Source organism: Alnus glutinosa, chromosome 7 (assembly GCF_958979055.1).
Source record: "Alnus glutinosa chromosome 7, dhAlnGlut1.1, whole genome shotgun sequence".
NCBI classification, from domain to species: domain Eukaryota; kingdom Viridiplantae; phylum Streptophyta; class Magnoliopsida; order Fagales; family Betulaceae; genus Alnus; species Alnus glutinosa.
The window spans coordinates 6,727,861-6,744,430 of NC_084892.1; the positions used below are offsets into that span (position 1 = coordinate 6,727,861).

Sequence of the window (16,570 nt, forward strand, 5' to 3'; positions counted from 1 at the left end):
TTTATTTATCCCATGTCATCTGAAAATGTTTCCATTTATCAGGCTGAATACGTTCCATCTTGCTGGGCGAGGTGAAATGAATGTGACGCTTGGAATTCCACGTCTACAGGAAATCTTGATGACTGCGTCAAGTGATATTAAGACGCCTGTGATGACATGCCCCTTCCAACTAGGGAGCTCAAAGTAAGTTGCAAACAAATCCATTTTGCGGCTAGGTTCTTTACCCTCATTGATATTGCTTGAAAATATTTGTTCATCTAAGTAATTTCTTTTGAGTTTCAAGTTACTTCTGTGGTGGTTCTAAATTCTAAGTAGGGCTGTAATCAAGCCGAGCGTTGAATGTCAAGTTTGGTTCATTTAATTTTGTTTCAAATACGAGTCAAGCTCGAGCTTATCGCTGAGCTAGATAATTTGTTCAAAATCATTCATTTAGTTTTCGAACGAACTTGAGCTTTTTTTACGAGCTGCTCAATTAACTTACTCATTCCTTATATAAAGTAAATATCGTCATTGTTTATATTTTTTGTAATTGCATGCTAATCATTTGTTAATTATTGTTAGGATTTTATCATTCGAGTTAATTAGATAAATTGGTTTTTATTTATAAACTTATAAAATTTAACTTCACAAGTCTTGTATTTGTAATAAATCACATATAATCATGAAATTGATCATTTATATTATACCTTATAGCCTTATTTAGAAACTTGAACAATCAAATCTCGGTTTTATAGGTATTTTTGTTAGTATATATATACATTCATTATACACACACACACACACATACATATATCTAGATCTAGACTCACAATTACAAGAATTCAAACTATATCTATCATATTAATAAGAGAATTCCCTTTTATCGTTTTAAATACTTAAGATGTTCTAATTACAAAGTTAAAAATAAAACTATAGAAAAAACAATAAAAATGAAGTTATACAAGTTTATATGAGTTCGGCTTGTTTAATAAATGAGCTTATAAATGAATTGAACACGAGTCGAGTTTATACAAGTTAAGCTCGAGCTGTTTACAAACAAATCAGTTCATTTATAACCCTAGTTTTGATAAGTGGTGTCCAAATGCTATGCAGAAAATAATTTTTTTTTTTTGGGTTTGTAGACCATTTTTCACTTTTATAGGACGGGAGATTGTAGGAGGTCATAGAATTGAAGTAGTGGTGAAAAGTAGGTGGAAGGTTAGGGTTCATGTATTCACAGTTTGTCAAATTTGCCACCAGAACATATTAAATCATTAATTAAATTGGAAAATGTTTAACTTTGTATGATTCTCCATCCACTGATGTAGAAAATGGTCTCACATTGTTCCTTTTTTGTTTCAATTAGAAAAGAAAAAATAGGATATCTGCTTCTGAGGCAGAGTACTAAACTGCAAAAAAAAGGGCTCTTGAAACAGTTCTGGTACCAGTTGAAGAACACAGATTTTCTTTCCGTTTTAATATCTATTCAGCAAGTCAACTTAGTTACCTTCTAAAACAGTATTGTATTAGATTACGTTTCATAGAATGTTGCTCATGGAAATAATGAACTAAACTGTGTAAACAATAAACTCATCCAAGTAATATGATCAAATAGAGACAATTGTACAAAACTCATTAAATGAAGGAAACTAGGCTATTGATAACAATGATAATAATAAGATTACTAACAATAATAACAAACATTTCCTTATAATTCAAGTATCTGTAGGTACACGATTTTTCTTCTAACAATCAAGAATAAAGGGCTTTCTTGGAAATAAACTAATAATTAGTTGATGAAGTCATTAACTATCTACTGTTGAACGAAGAACATTCCTCAGACATTACTAATATTTCTCTCTCTCTCCCCCCCCCCCCCCCCCCTCCCCAAGCCCTCTGAAAGTACTAATCATTGGAGAGTATTAAGTTATCAATTATTATCTACTGAGATGGTCAAATATACATGCACACATTTGCCTTTAATGAATATGGCAGAGGATTGAAGAGTCACAACTGCGAAATTCAGAACAGACACTGATGGAGGGCAGAGTTAAAACCTAAACGAATGAGATTCTTTATTTATTTCTAAGATGCCTATAACACCTAAAAATAATTCCTGTCCAAAGATCGAAATTTAGCTTTATCCCTGATAAAGAAGTACATCTAGGATATTGCTTATCAAATACAGAAGGATATTTTTATGTATGTATGTATGTTTATTTTTTTTCTTTTCATTATTTTTTTCCCTAATACAATCATTTTTTTTTTTTTTTAAAAAAGAAACTTAATTTATGTGTAAGTTACACAGCGGTAATTGTATTGTGAAATTTGGTCGCCCCCAATTCCCCTTTTTTTTTTAAAAAAAAAATGATAAGAAACACCCTATGTTCTGTGGTACAAAGCTTGATTGGAGGATAGTATTGTGTCTTGGGTTGTAAAATGTGCCATCAAATTCTACAATGTTGATTATGCAAGTTCTTTCCTTCTTTAGTGGCAAAATTTATGTACTCCTTGTAGGTTTTTTTTAATCTTACGGCCTGCTGAGCATGGAGCATCTGATCTTGAAAACTTTTAAAATGTAAAGCTTCTAACTACCACTCCCTCTGTTTGTTTGATAGACATGCATTACGGTGATGAACACGCACTAGACACATGTATACAAATATATACAGAAAGAGGTTGATATTTGATGAATTTGTTGTCTACAGGGAAGATGCCTCTCGTCTTGCTGATAAGTTGAAGAAGATAACTGTAGCAGACATTATAAAGAGTATGAAAGTATCTGTAATGCCAGCTGCTGTTCATGAACGCCAGAATTGCCGTATTTATAAGCTTGAGATGATGCTTTACGTACCTGAAAACTATCCAAAACACACTGATATTTCATTAGAAGACTGGGAGGAAAGCCTAAAGGTTGTTTTTGTGAGAGAGCTGGAGGACGCGATACAAAATCATCTGCTCTTGCTTTCTAAAATTAGTGGCATAAAAAATTTCATGCCAGATTCGCAATCAGATGCTTCAAATGGAACAGATGATGATGCATCTGGCAACAGATCAGAACGCCAGGAGGAAAATGATGATGACGAGGATGTTGATGATGGAGGGTCTGAGGATCTTGGTCTGGATGCACAGAAGAGAAAGCAGCAAGCAACAGACGAGATGGATTATGAGGATACTTCTGATGAGGAACTAAATGAAGGGGAACTAACAGCTGGCTCTGAAAGTGAAATTGACCAGGTAGAGAATGATATTGAAGTGAGTAAGGATGATGTCATTGGGGGGATGCCTGATGCAAAAGACAAGACATCTGAACTATCAGGACTTGGAAAATCCTCTAAGCAAAAGTCAAAGGGCAAAAAGAACCAACCAGAAGTCAAAAAGAAGAAGAGGTCCAGAGGAAAACTAGTCAAGAAAGATTATGATAGAGCATGTTTTGTGAAAGCTAAGGGAATGCACTTTGAGGTCCATTTTCGGTTTATCGGCGAACCCCATATTTTACTGGCCCAGGTTCTTTCACATTCTCTTTCTTTTCTTTTTCATTCCTGATGGTATCATCCATCTTATTGATTTCTTTTAGCAAATATTTTCTTCCAAGTTTTTTGTTTTCTTTGTGGCCCTCGGCGCAGATTTCCATTTATTTTTCAGTTTCACATCAACCTTTCTTGTTACTCCTATCAGGTGGATATTTCCCTCCTTTTCCCGTTGGTCTGTCCTGAATTCATTGTGTTTTTGGAATAATTTGCAAAACTCTTCACTTTCCAAAATCACCTCTATTTCACAAGTCCTCCTTCTCTTTTTATGCTGGGGTAACTTGGAAAACTTGAAATTAATTGCAGTGTCCATAAAATGTTGCCTTTTTTTGAAAGAGGAAAGTATTTGGTGGATGGATGGAGTATTCCATGGTTGCTTTGGCAACTTTAAAGTGCCCTATTTTCTTTCAAACTTTGTTGAAAAGTTGAGATATTGTGCTTATCAGTGGCAGTGTCAGGAATTCATCTCTTGGGGTGGAACTAAAATAATAAAATATAATGACAAGATCATTTTTTTTGTTCTCTTTATATACTATGTTTCTTTTATATATAAAAAAAAATATTATAAATACAATTCCACAAAGAAATGAAATATTTTATTCCACAATATGTATATCACAAAAAGTATATCTATTAAACTTCATAAATATGTGCCAAAATTGATATATCAGTAAGGTAACATGTAGGCACTAGTACAAAAAGAAACAAAAATACAAAAACAAAGCGTCTAAAATTGTAGCCTACACCCTTTTAGATAAATAAAGGGGAAAAGTCCACATAACCTCATTCAAATTACCACCCAATTGACAATGTCCCCTTCAAACTTTCAATTGGGACAATGCCTCCCCCTCCCAAAATACCAAAACATTGTCAATGTACCCCCAAGGCCAGCAAAAAGACAAATATGAGGGACACTTGGATTTATGTGCTTGAGCAAGATTGTCTACATCCATCTTGTAAGGGAGATCAATTCACAATGATCAGGGGGAATTACATACTCTGTCTCTCTCCCTCTGATATAGATGTACAACAGGATACCCAAAATGTTTGACCCTGGGAACGGACCCTGCATAAATTACCCCCAACATGAGCATACGACCTGCCAGTGACACTATGTGGGCCTCTGGCTTCCGGCAAAGGCCCTTTCACTTCTGATGATTGACATGGTCAGAGGATGCCAGCTTGTATGTAATGTAAGCCCATTGGAGGTAGTGCTGAGACATGGATTCTGGTCTTCTAAGAGCTTAAAATGCTGTCTACTACTGTCTAACAACTATCAAACTATTTATTGGCCTGGAAATCACGACTCCATAAAGGGTCAGGATTAGCCTCCCAATAACAAACCGTGGTTACTCAACTTTTATTTAGAAGAGAAATGCAATTGCTCTTGCTTATGTCACATTTTGTGATTTGGCTTTTTTTTTTTTATTATTATTATTATTATGTTTTTGGAAAGGATGATACATTCTTGTGATTACTGCCCCTTGTTGAAATTTACGTTATTTCTTTTGCAAAATTTTATGTAGATTGCTCTAAAAACTGCCAAGAAGGTTTACATCCAGAGCTTTGGCAAGATTGATGGGTGTAAAATCATTTCGTGCAAAGAAAAACAAGTGATATACTATGGTATAAATCCCAAAGACCGGAAGAGTATCTCACCAGCAGAAAAAGAAAAAGTTCCGGCTCTGCAAACCACCGGAGTGGATTTCAGTACATTGTGGCAGTTCCAGGATGCTCTTGATGTCAGGTATTTATATTCCAATAACATCCATGCTATGCTAACCACTTATGGAGTGGAAGCTGCCAGAGAAACTATTATCAGGGAAATACAACACGTTTTCGGTTCTTACGGTATTTCTGTCAATATGCGGCACCTAACACTTATTGCTGACTATATGACTCATTCGGGTGGCTATCGTCCGATGAATAGACTTGGGGGAATAGCAGAATCAATATCTCCTTTTTGTAAGATGTCTTTTGAGACGGCTTCAAAATTCATCGTTGGAGCAGCATATCATGGGGAGACAGACGATTTGGAGACCCCATCTGCTAGGATCTGTGTTGGATTGCCAGTGAAGATGGGTACTGGATGTATTGATGTGATGCAGAATTTGGAAATCTGATGTATAGAAGTACCTCAGCTTTAAATTATTGCAAATTTTGGGGTCGGAAGTACTACCGTTAAAGTTGGTTGTTGAGTAAAATTTTTGCCGATATCCTAATCTTTTTGAGATCTACAAGACTTGCAATCTCAATTACATAGGTATGAATTGATCAAACAGTTTGAGATTTCTTCATAGCAGTAGCTCATCAAATTAAAAAAGTGGTAGAATTTTCAATTTCATAGAAGTTCAATTAAGGAACTACTTGGAACAAGGCAAATTCTAAATATACTGGTAAATCTCAGAAAACAATGACAATCAGCAAAAAAATTCTTGGGCAAAACTACATTTATCTTCCTTTTACTGCCAACAAATTTGCAATGTCCCTTTTTGCGTGATCCAAAATGATAAAATATTTACGATATTTCTTCTTCTTCTTTTTTTTTTTTTTTTTTTTTTTTTTTTAAAAAAAAAAGACATTTCAGGAAAAAGCAAATAATAATAATAATAATAATAATAATAATAATAATAATCAGGAAAATATTTTTTATTTTTTATTTTTTTCTTACGGGTATATTTGTTATTTGGGGAGTAGAAATGGTAGACCAGGAGGTTATGCAAAAATTGAAAGATTGAGAGGAACGTTGCAAATTTATTGCTAGTTAAAAGAGGTAAAAAATAGTTTTCCCAATTTACTGAGGGTCAAAGCTTTTCTCATATTAATTCCCTCTTCCTGATTTTTGACTCTTACGTTTTTGACAGATTTCAATTACGTGCTATGTAAGTTAATCGTGCCAATGTTTATGTTAATTTTGAATAATAATTCAGTTTGGTGGCTTTCGAAAGACATGATGAAAATGAGGTGATGATAAATTCAATGACCTGACATGAAATATTATGATTTTGCAATAAGAACACATAATAATTATATGGCATATTTTGAGTAAGATGAAAATGAGAAATGATTGTCGTATAAATTTTGTATAACTCTTAACTTTTTATTTATTTATTTATTTATTTTTTTTATGATTAACCATTAGATCTGTTTTCCTACATGTAGACTATAAATATCCAATGGCTGATATTAAAAAAAGTTATTAGAGTTATACAAAAGTTGTGTAAGAAACATTACTCGATGAAAATAAAACTTGTTATCCAACGTAAAGGCGTTTAGAAGATCTCCTTGAGTTTGGCCGCTTACCTACAATGAAAAAATCACTGAAGATTTCATGTTAAAAATTAACGGCGAAGATTGTAAAAATGAAGAACTCTATTTTTTTTTTTTTTTCTTTCTTTCTTTCAGGCAATCTCCGAACTCCAGTGATATTGAGACCCCTTCATAGTGAAGCTGATTTGGAATCATGGTGTGGATCCCACCTCATGTGAGAGAGAGTATGTAAGAGGTGTGTAAAGAGTTGTTTTATCTTTTCCCTGTGGAGCTTTACCGTAGGTATGATAATTGGTAAAGATATTTGTTGCTCACGAGTATTTTATTTTTATTATTTTAAAAATATATAAAAAGGCCAAAAAAGAATCGAGTCTTTAAGAGCTCCATCTAAAATCGTGTTGCTTTAAGCCACGAAAGCTTTTTCTTTTATCAAATATCACGAATCAAAATTATCATAAAAAAAAAAAAAAAAAAAAAAAAAAAAAAAAAGTAATAATAATAATAATTAAAAAAAATTAAAAAGTTTTCATCATTGTGCTAATATTACACGTAGTTGCTACTATGTGATAACCTTTTCTGTGACTTTCCATAGCAATCATTATTGGCAAAAAAACACTTATCACCCATTACAGCAACACAAATCTTTTCATACAAAGATAGATATACACGTTAATCAATGTACAAAAATGTTGCTCCCATATGCTCAGAATACACGCATGCACATGAAGCAAACTAAGAGTATTGTAGATTCACGTTGGAGAGGGTTCGGCTCCATCATGGAGAGCACAGCAAACAGTTGCTTTATGATGTCCCTGATACACCTTGATTTCTTCGCCATTTGACATGTTCCAAAGTCTCGCCGTTGTGTCAGACGAAGCTGCACGGATAAGGGATGGAGGTGCCAAAATTAATTGGAGTTATAGTAACGAATATAATTTAGGAAGAGCTGCTTCTTGTTTAATAGATCATAGCCTAGATCCTAAGTAGTAGAACCAGCCTGCCTTGAAAGAGAGTTTTTAATACAAATACCTGTTATAAGATAGGCGCCATCGACTGAGAACACACAGTCCCATACCCAGCGTTGATGTCCTGGAAAGCACATGGAGAAGTAAAATCAATATCACCATTGGCTCAATAGTAACAGAAGCAGACGCAGTAGCTAGATATCTAGAAAATGTAATGCAAGCAGAAATTAACTACTGGGTCTATTTTTGACATGTAAATAAAACAGCAAGCACAATAGAAAGTTGTGACTTGATGAATACCTGTTAGAGTTTTCTCTAATGTGAAGCCATCGACATTCCATATCTTGACAGTGTGGTCAGCAGACGCAGTAGCTAGATATCTAGAAAATGTAATGCAAGCAGAAATTAGCTAACATCTTACAGCAGGCAGAAAGTTAGGCATAAACAAAGCAATATGCAAGTAAGATACATATTTGATAAAATAAAAATAAAAATAAAAAAAGAATAGAGAAATGAAGATATTAAATCTAGGGAGTTGCCTCTGTGGCTCACAGAACTCGGGTGAAAGAAGGCACTTAAGGATATATTCCTTATGTGCTTGCAGCTTATGAAGTGGCTCAAAGTTTGTCATAGTCTGCAAGAAAATAATTCAATGTGGCACAAGCCAAATATGATATCAGGGCAACATAGACAACTCAACTAAACTCAATTAAGCCTTTTTCATCAGATTGTGAAGTGCATGAAGGTGCTACCTGGGTCCCTCGTAGCAAGCGCCAAACATAACATGTCCCATGATTATTTGCAGCAACAACCAAGGTCCCATCCCACATTACAGTTAGAGACCGTACTGCAGTATCGACCTCTGGCACCTAGATAGACAACGTAGAATAATGATATTTTTAAACCTCTTTTTTTTTTTTTTTGGGGGGGGGGGGGGGGGGGGGGGGGGGGGGGAAGGGGAGAGAGAGAGAGGGAGAAGAATGCAAAGGATTTAACATTTTCTAGAGGGTAAAATTTTCAAAGCGGTTTGCCCGCTTGAAGTCATGAAGACAAAACTCCCTTTGATTAGAGGAGGACCATCTTAGTACATTAAGCTGTATGAGACGAGTAAAATCGTGAAAACATTAGGGTTAATTTCAGACACTTCATCAGAAAATCATGCTCTAAAATAAATCACCAAAATTCTATATGACCTGACATCAGCTGCACTCAATCCCAAGGCTTTAGAGTTTGCCTACAAAACAGATTACAACATATTCCTGTGCTTTTCGAGGCAGTTTTCAGTCAGAATTCTCTGCAAATTTTCTGTAACTCTCCTGACAATAATTAAATATCTGCCTTCTTAATAACTAATTGTCCTTTTTGGTATAGAATAACAAACTGATATCTCTTACCCAAATAACAGTAAAACTTCCAAGAGAAAATAATATGACATCCTAAATTTGCCACCCTGATTCAAGATGTACTGAAAAACAAGGAAACAAAGCATACCAATTCGCAGCTGCATGAATTTGCTGTTAAATCCCACACACGAATATTCCCATTCTGGTCCCCAGATATAAGTTCGGTCTGCAAGACCACATGCATAGAATTATATTAGCATGCTATGGATACACCAATACTACATGTATAATCTAATAAACACCACTACTACAACTAGCTAACAACTTTACAATTGTACGGAATAATAATATAACCATCCAAATTATTGCATTAGTCAAAACATGTCATAAACCATAGTGGACACCCCCAACAAGAGCACTGTGGAATGCAATCCAATTTTTTGGACAAGAGTGAATGTTAGCAAAGGACAATAATCAAATTAAGAACACCTTAAGAATAATTTTAATTGGAAAGAACCAAAGAGGTAGATCCCATGAAGCAATTGAAACAAGGGATATTGATGGCCAATCTCGTCTCAAGATAACTAGACTAATTTGCCAACTAAAAAGTCACAGCAATGGCACCTAAGGCACTGCAAAAAAAGTTTGCTTGCAAATGCAGTCCCCTGGTGATATATACTAAAGGCTATTTGGAGAGAGAGAGAGCCAGCTGGTTCAAAATCATATTCAAAAATCTATCGAAGCAGGGAAAATGAAGTAACTTCTCTATTATCCAGACTTCTTTTTTATAAGTAATTTTGTCTCCAAGGGGAGATGGAACTAGTGAACTCCACTTCATGAGGCGTAGTCCCCAGTTGATTGAGATACCCTTAGGGACCTCTATTATCCAGACTTGTCTACCAAGATTATTATTAGAAGATTTTTTATAATTTCCTGAACAATTTTTAAAACTACAATAAAGAAAATAGGAAAAGAATTCCTTTACATAAGATTCTAAAGAAAGATTCATTAATTAAATGAACTTGCATAAGGAGCCCTGAGAGCCCATTTCATAGCCACAAAACAAGGACGACAAAGTAAAAGCTAAGGATTTAAAGTAGCCACTCCACGCACTACTTATTATAAGATTTCAATACTTTTTCCTATGTCTTCTCAACAATTACATAGAAACTAACAGTATTTATATCAAAGTTAATATTCAATGGCTGTAAAGAAACTATGGTACTCAACCTGGTTTGGGTGCAGTACAACAGTGTTGACAGCTGCTCGGCTTTCATATTCCCTTTGACAACCTGGAGCCCTGCACTTCATCTAAATAAGAATAAGTCTAAATAATATCAAAAGATTAAGAGGGCATAGAAAAACAATTAATAAATAAAAAGTCCACAACATATTTTCTAGGGAAGATAACTTTTACCTCAAATCCCAAATTTTTACTGTGCCATCCTCAGAACCCGAATACATCCAATTTCCATCACATTGAAACCCCACCGCCATCACATTATTAGTATGTGAATCATAGCTCATCACCTGTAATGCAATCAGAAAAATATAATCCACATCAGCCCATAGAAGAAAATATGTAAAGCCAATAATGAGTATTAATTAAACAATTCTTTTCTTCTTTTTTTTCCTTTGATACGTAAGACATTGTGGGAGAGACATACTGGCTGAGGGCTGTTTGAATTAACATCAAACAATCGAATGTGAGGATTACCAGCTGCAGCCAGGAAGCGTTTATCTGGGGTTATCTCAAGCCTATTGATATGCTGTGCAAGTCACATATGGCAAATCAGATGCAGCATGAAGTATTTAGAAGTGTCAGAAATTTTTCCATATATCAAAACAAAGCATGATGGCCAAGAAACAGTAAGGAAGAAGGAAGACAATTAAGTTTTACATTTTTTATTATATGGACCAGCGAACCGCAAAAATGCTCCATTCCAAGCTCATACAGCATGGCTTGGTCGAATTTATTTATTGTACACAAAACCAATACATAAACTTTCTTGCTTTTCTTTCAGCAATGAAAAAGGGACATAGGGAAATACACCCAAATACTGTTTGTCACCTTGTATAAATAATCAAGAAGGTTAAATAAAATTCATATGCAATAGGATTATGATAGTATTGATCAAAGTACAACTCCTACACAGGAAATGAAGTGTCCAGATGTTATATACAGTACATGTGTAGCTTCAATTCAAATAAATGTGCTATTATCATAACAACACGACTAAAAAGCCATATAGCTTTGGGCAACCCGAAACATAATATTTCAGCTGAAGCTCCTCTCAAGATTATGCATCTGCAATACCCCAAACCACTCATTTGAAATTAGTATGCTTTTTGTTTCTTCTTTTCTTTTCTAAAAAAACATACCAACCAATTGTTCCCATCGGTTTTTGCACCAAAGTGTGACAACCCAAGGTATGGCACAATCACTGGATATTTGAAAGCCCATACTAAAGTGTGACGAGCATATCAAGGAAATCATAGTTCCTCTTTTTGCAGTCCAATTCCCCTGAACCAAGGCAACTCAACGGGAGAAGAGGGAAGTTCAGGTAAAATAATCTTCTCTACAATCCATACAGCTCAGGGTCAGTCAATCAATGGTTGTAATCATCCAAACCTAAACACTGGTTTTTGGCAAGCATTAGTAGTACTAGCCCAACATAAACCAGAAGTCATTCTCTAATATCTTTGAAAATCTTAAATTCATTATACTAAAGATGGATGTCACAGTGCTGATGACACCACTTCGGCGGCATTCACAACCTATGTAATATGATTGATGACCACAAATCAAAAGTAGGTATTTTCTACGTTTATCAATCTAATTATGGCTGGATTTGACAATTGGATCAAGGGTGTCCGCATGTATGTATGTGTGTATATATATATATATATATATACACACACACACACACAACAAATCAGGGGATTATGGATATTACTATAGTGGGTTCGACCAGTGCAACAGGGATTTAATAAAGGATGTCGATCGAGGCCTATGCAATTTCATATTTCGCCATTAAGCTGCAATCCATTTACGCATCTACCAAAACAAGTAAACTAATTTGATTCTTCCCATGCTTCGGTACTTCGTAACCCCCATCACTATAACATGTATGCCATAAATTCAGATAAGAAACTTGATTACTTACCAAAAAAAAAAAAATCAGATAAGAAACATCGTTTCAAAGCTCAAGTCAATCCTTTTAAACAAACTATACGATCAAATCATGCATAACGAACACCAAAGCAATAAAGAAACAGAGGATTTAGGAACAAACCGAATCCGGGTATTGAATAGTACGGTAGCAGCGACCACTTTTGGCCTCCCAAAAACGAATTGTGTGATCATAGCTAGCTGTTGCAAGTATCACCGACGGTTGGGTCATATCAATCTGCTCTTAATCAACAGTAACACACTACTTAGCAAAACGCTTAGCACATCAAATTATCCAAAAAAAAAAAAAAAATCAAAGAAGAAACTGTAAGCATCAAAATAGAAACCAACCTAAAAACAGGGTTGAATATACATATATATACACAAATATATAGTGCCTGTTAAATCTCGCAAAACAGTAACCAAGAGCAGGAAAAAAAAAAAAAAAAAAAGTTTAATGGTGATCAAATGGCAAATGGCAAATGACAAAATTGAAGTGCAAAGTTGAGAAATTTTCAGGTGCTAGAGTAAAGGGGAAACGGTAATGAAGGTTGATTTAGCTTTTAATGCAGTGAAAATTGTGGAATTAGGGCTTTCATGGGTTTTTGTGAGCTGCAGAGAGAGCGGGGCATTTATTTATTTGGTTTAGGTCTCGGGAACAAAAGGGATCACTGGGCAATTCTTTTATTTGTTGGGTTCTTGGACTCTCTTTAATTGAAATGGAGAAACAGAACAACATGTGTGGGCTTTCTAAGCCCAATAGTGTGTTTCTGTGGATTCTCTCGGTTACCCTAATTTAAAACAAAATACACTCTTCTCAAAATTATCGAGAAATTTCACTTAGGCCTCGTTTGGTTTGTGGAATGTCTATTCCATTAGGAAAAGGAATAACTATTCCTGGGAATAGATGAAGGTGGAATGGAATAACTATTCCTATTCTTTTGTTTGGTTGTAACAGTGGAATAGAACATTGCATATGTATTCTTTTGTTTGGTATAGTGCAATACATTGGTAAATGAAATCATATTATAATCAAATTTCCTAAAACACCCTTATGATAAAAATATAATTTATATTCTTAAGGACATTTTTTTTCTTTATTTTAGAAACATAAACAATCATACTATGACCTTTTTTTTGTTTTTTTTTTTTTTTTTTTTTTTTAATTTCATAGAGTTCATGGCTTTTTTTTTTTTTTTTTTTTTTCATATACAATTACGCTACAAAATGATTTGTAAGGAAAAAAAAAACACACACACACACACATATAATCATCATATCACCATCATAAAAAAATAAAAAGAAAAAAAATAGATCATCTGCAAAGCCCTTTTTATTTTATTCTTTTTTATTTGTTTTCCAGCAACAAACATTCATTCTTTGCTTATAAAGTAAAATGATTTATAAGAAAAAGAAAAAAAAAAAAAGAAAAAAAAAAAAAACATAATCATCATAAAAAAATAAATCATCTGCAAAGCCCTTTTTATTTTATTATTTTTTATTTGTTTTTCAGCAACAAACATTCGTTCTTTGCTTACAAAGTTTTTCTCAAACCTCCACCAGGCAATTGGAGTCCTCCCGATATTAAGAGGTACTCGTTTTGCTACGTCTAAGTGCATTCTGTAGGCTAAATCATAGGAAAAAAAAAAAAAAAAAAAAAGACTGACCCACAACAAATTAAGTTGGGTTGAGAAACAGAGAGAGGGGGATGAGAATATAATTGCAGAGATGGAGAGAGATACTGATGGTGCATTTGAGTAATGAATTTTTGAAATCAGAATTAAATTCTTGTTCTGTTTGCGAATTTTGAGATTTGACTTTTTAGAAAGACAAAAAAAAATTGAATAAAATATTATTTGTTTATAAAAAGTTGAATAAAATATGATTTATTTTTAAAAAAAGTAGAATCAGAATTATATTTTATTTTCAAAATTTCGTATCCAAATACACCATGAGTTGAGAAACAGAGAGAGAGGGATAAGAGACTTGAATGTTGAGAGGGTTGGGGTTTTTGGGCAAAAGACGAATTTTATTTATTCCCACAGGAAAGGAATAAGTATTCCACTCCTTTTTTAGTGGAATACCTATTCCTCTTCGTAAGGGAATAGCTATTCCATGGGAATAACTATTCCCTTAAATAATATACAACCAAACAAAGGAATAGCTATTCAGTAGGAATAGTTATTCCTTTCCATGGGTCTAATCCGCAAACCAAACGAGGCCTTAATTCTTTTGACTTAACGTTGCTTTTGTAATTACCCCACAAATTTAAAAAATTCTCAATTTAATATATTCACAAACTCTCGGGGGTGGCGTCGTGCCACCCTTGGTCACCTCTGGGGTTGCTCGTGACCACCCCCGATTGGCTGGGGATGGTTGCTCAACTGGCAGCTACCCCTTTCATTTTTTTAATTTTTTTTATTAAGTGTGATACGTGTCGCCATCTTATTGGTGCTGACGTAGCGGCTAACAGAATCTGTTAAAATTTTTAACAGAATTTAACTCCAGTGAGTAACTTGTAAATTAGGCCAACCTTATGGGCTTCTAGCTGAATTAATTTTGATACGACATAGAGTGATTTGTAATTTAGGTCAATCACAGTGACCACTGATACAATTTTTCTAATTCAAATATTCAAGGATGAGTATTTTTTAAAATTTTGTTAGATCCTGACCACGTCTAAATCTTTGTCATTTTTTTTTAAAAAAAATGGGGTATTTCGAAGATTTTAACACCCATCCGTTAGGATTTTTCATTAAAATCCTGACAGGTGGGTGAAATTGAAAAAAAAAAATGAAAAATTATAATAAAATTTAGAGTTTTTGAAGTTTAATTAGAAAAATAATTATAAATGTGACAAAAGTTAAAGGGGGTTAAAGTAAAGTTTCTATCAAAATTATTAACAAATAATTCACAACAAAAAGTACTTTTCAGATATAAACCAGACCAAAAATACTTCTTTCACCATTGTATAACGCCAAAACATTCAATCCAAAATCATTATCAAACAACAAAAGTGGCCACCCACTTTATGAAAACCTCTAACGAGGTGATTAAACAGTAGGGTCTATCAAACTTATGAATGAAAACGACAACATCTTTGGACTCTCTTCCAACAATAATACAAACCTTATATCCTTCTTGACTTCTTCTGGTCCATCAGCAGTGCATGACTTAAAGAGATTGGGCCTTCATTAATTAATTGCCAGAAATGCTCTACCTCTCAAATTTTTTCTTTCTCAAAAGTAGTTTTCAAGTGATATGTTATCATCTCATGAGATTGTGACACATTTTTCAAAATATTAAATCTCATTCATAACTGATATATCATTAGAAAATCAATTTTTTTAAAATAAAATAATTAAAATTGATATATAAGTATAGTACTTCTCGATTATCATAAGCTTTGTAAGGATTATGGGTGGCTCGAGCCTTAAGTGGTCGCCTAAGACCCCCAACTAATAATAATACAGTAAATTTATGTACTTTTTTTTTAAAAAAAAAAAAAAATTAAGGCTCAAAAAAGCATTTGAAGGCTCTAATATGGTAAAAAGTTAATAAAATACTCTTTAATTAAAGTTCGCACTTAATAATTGTACAATAAATATTATTTCGAAAACAAATTTTAAGATTCTAATATAGTAAAAATTTAGTAAATAGTTTATAACTAAGGCCCTCAATCATGGTAAAAGTAATTACAAATTGAAAGTCTCATTATTCACATTCCGAAAAAACATCCATAAAAATTCTTGAAAAGCTTCACTTATTTACTCTTTTTAAAAGCCCCATTTTTACATTCATGAAATTAGTCCAACGTGCATAATTTTTTCACTAACGTTTATTTGAATTGCATGTTTAGAAAAATATGAAAAGTATTCAAAGTGCATACATTCTCATTGTTTGCATTGTGCATAATAGATAGAATTATACCATCGGTGTGTTTTCAATGTCCAACAATTTTTCGGCATTATGTTTTATTAGACATAAATCTTTATATAACTTATTTCTATTTTTCTCTTTATTTTTCTTCAAATCTTATTATTTCCTGTATTTGGATCAAGTGATAAGTTATTCTATATCTAATAATTAATTAAGTTATTAAAAAACATTTTATAAATAGAAGAAAGTGTTCTAATTTACATATTAAATAATATAAATATTAAAATAAATTGAATTGAATTAATATTTAAATATTAAAAAATTATTTAAATTTTTATCCAGCCGGCCCTGATAAGGATGACGATATATATCTATATAGTTCAATGCATGTAGCTCTTCTGGTTTTATTGCGTTGGTACTCCATAACATCCG

At 33.4% G+C, this 16,570-nt stretch overlaps 2 protein-coding genes across 4 annotated transcripts in view; one reads left to right on the plus strand and one right to left on the minus strand.

The window, feature by feature from the left end:
- The window catches only part of LOC133872729 (DNA-directed RNA polymerase I subunit 1), a 41,869-nt gene extending 35,971 nt beyond the window's left edge, over positions 1–5,898 (plus strand). For both annotated transcript variants that reach the window (XM_062310312.1, XM_062310311.1), the window contains 3 exons: positions 43–183; positions 2,688–3,486; positions 5,036–5,898. In XM_062310312.1, coding sequence (XP_062166296.1) covers positions 43–183; positions 2,688–3,486; positions 5,036–5,632 — 1,537 coding nt within the window. In that variant the 3' untranslated portion in view covers positions 5,633–5,898. The remainder of the gene's footprint in view (positions 1–42; positions 184–2,687; positions 3,487–5,035) is intronic.
- Positions 5,899–7,258: 1,360 nt separating this feature from the next.
- Positions 7,259–12,922, minus strand: LOC133874278 (target of rapamycin complex subunit LST8-1). Of its 2 annotated transcripts, none has more exons than XM_062312158.1 (11): positions 12,611–12,922; positions 12,384–12,497; positions 10,755–10,856; positions 10,505–10,617; positions 10,318–10,387; positions 9,236–9,313; positions 8,497–8,613; positions 8,284–8,378; positions 8,045–8,124; positions 7,809–7,868; positions 7,259–7,656 (listed from the first exon to the last, which is right to left on the minus strand). In XM_062312158.1, the coding sequence occupies exons 2-11, from the start codon at positions 12,489–12,491 to the stop codon at positions 7,529–7,531; spliced, it is 951 nt and encodes a 316-aa protein (XP_062168142.1). In that variant the 5' UTR covers positions 12,492–12,497; positions 12,611–12,922; the 3' UTR covers positions 7,259–7,528. The 2 variants fall into 2 exon arrangements, with proteins under 2 accessions (XP_062168142.1, XP_062168144.1); XM_062312160.1 differs by having other exon boundaries at positions 12,384–12,502.
- Between the last annotated feature and the right edge of the window lie 3,648 nt (positions 12,923–16,570).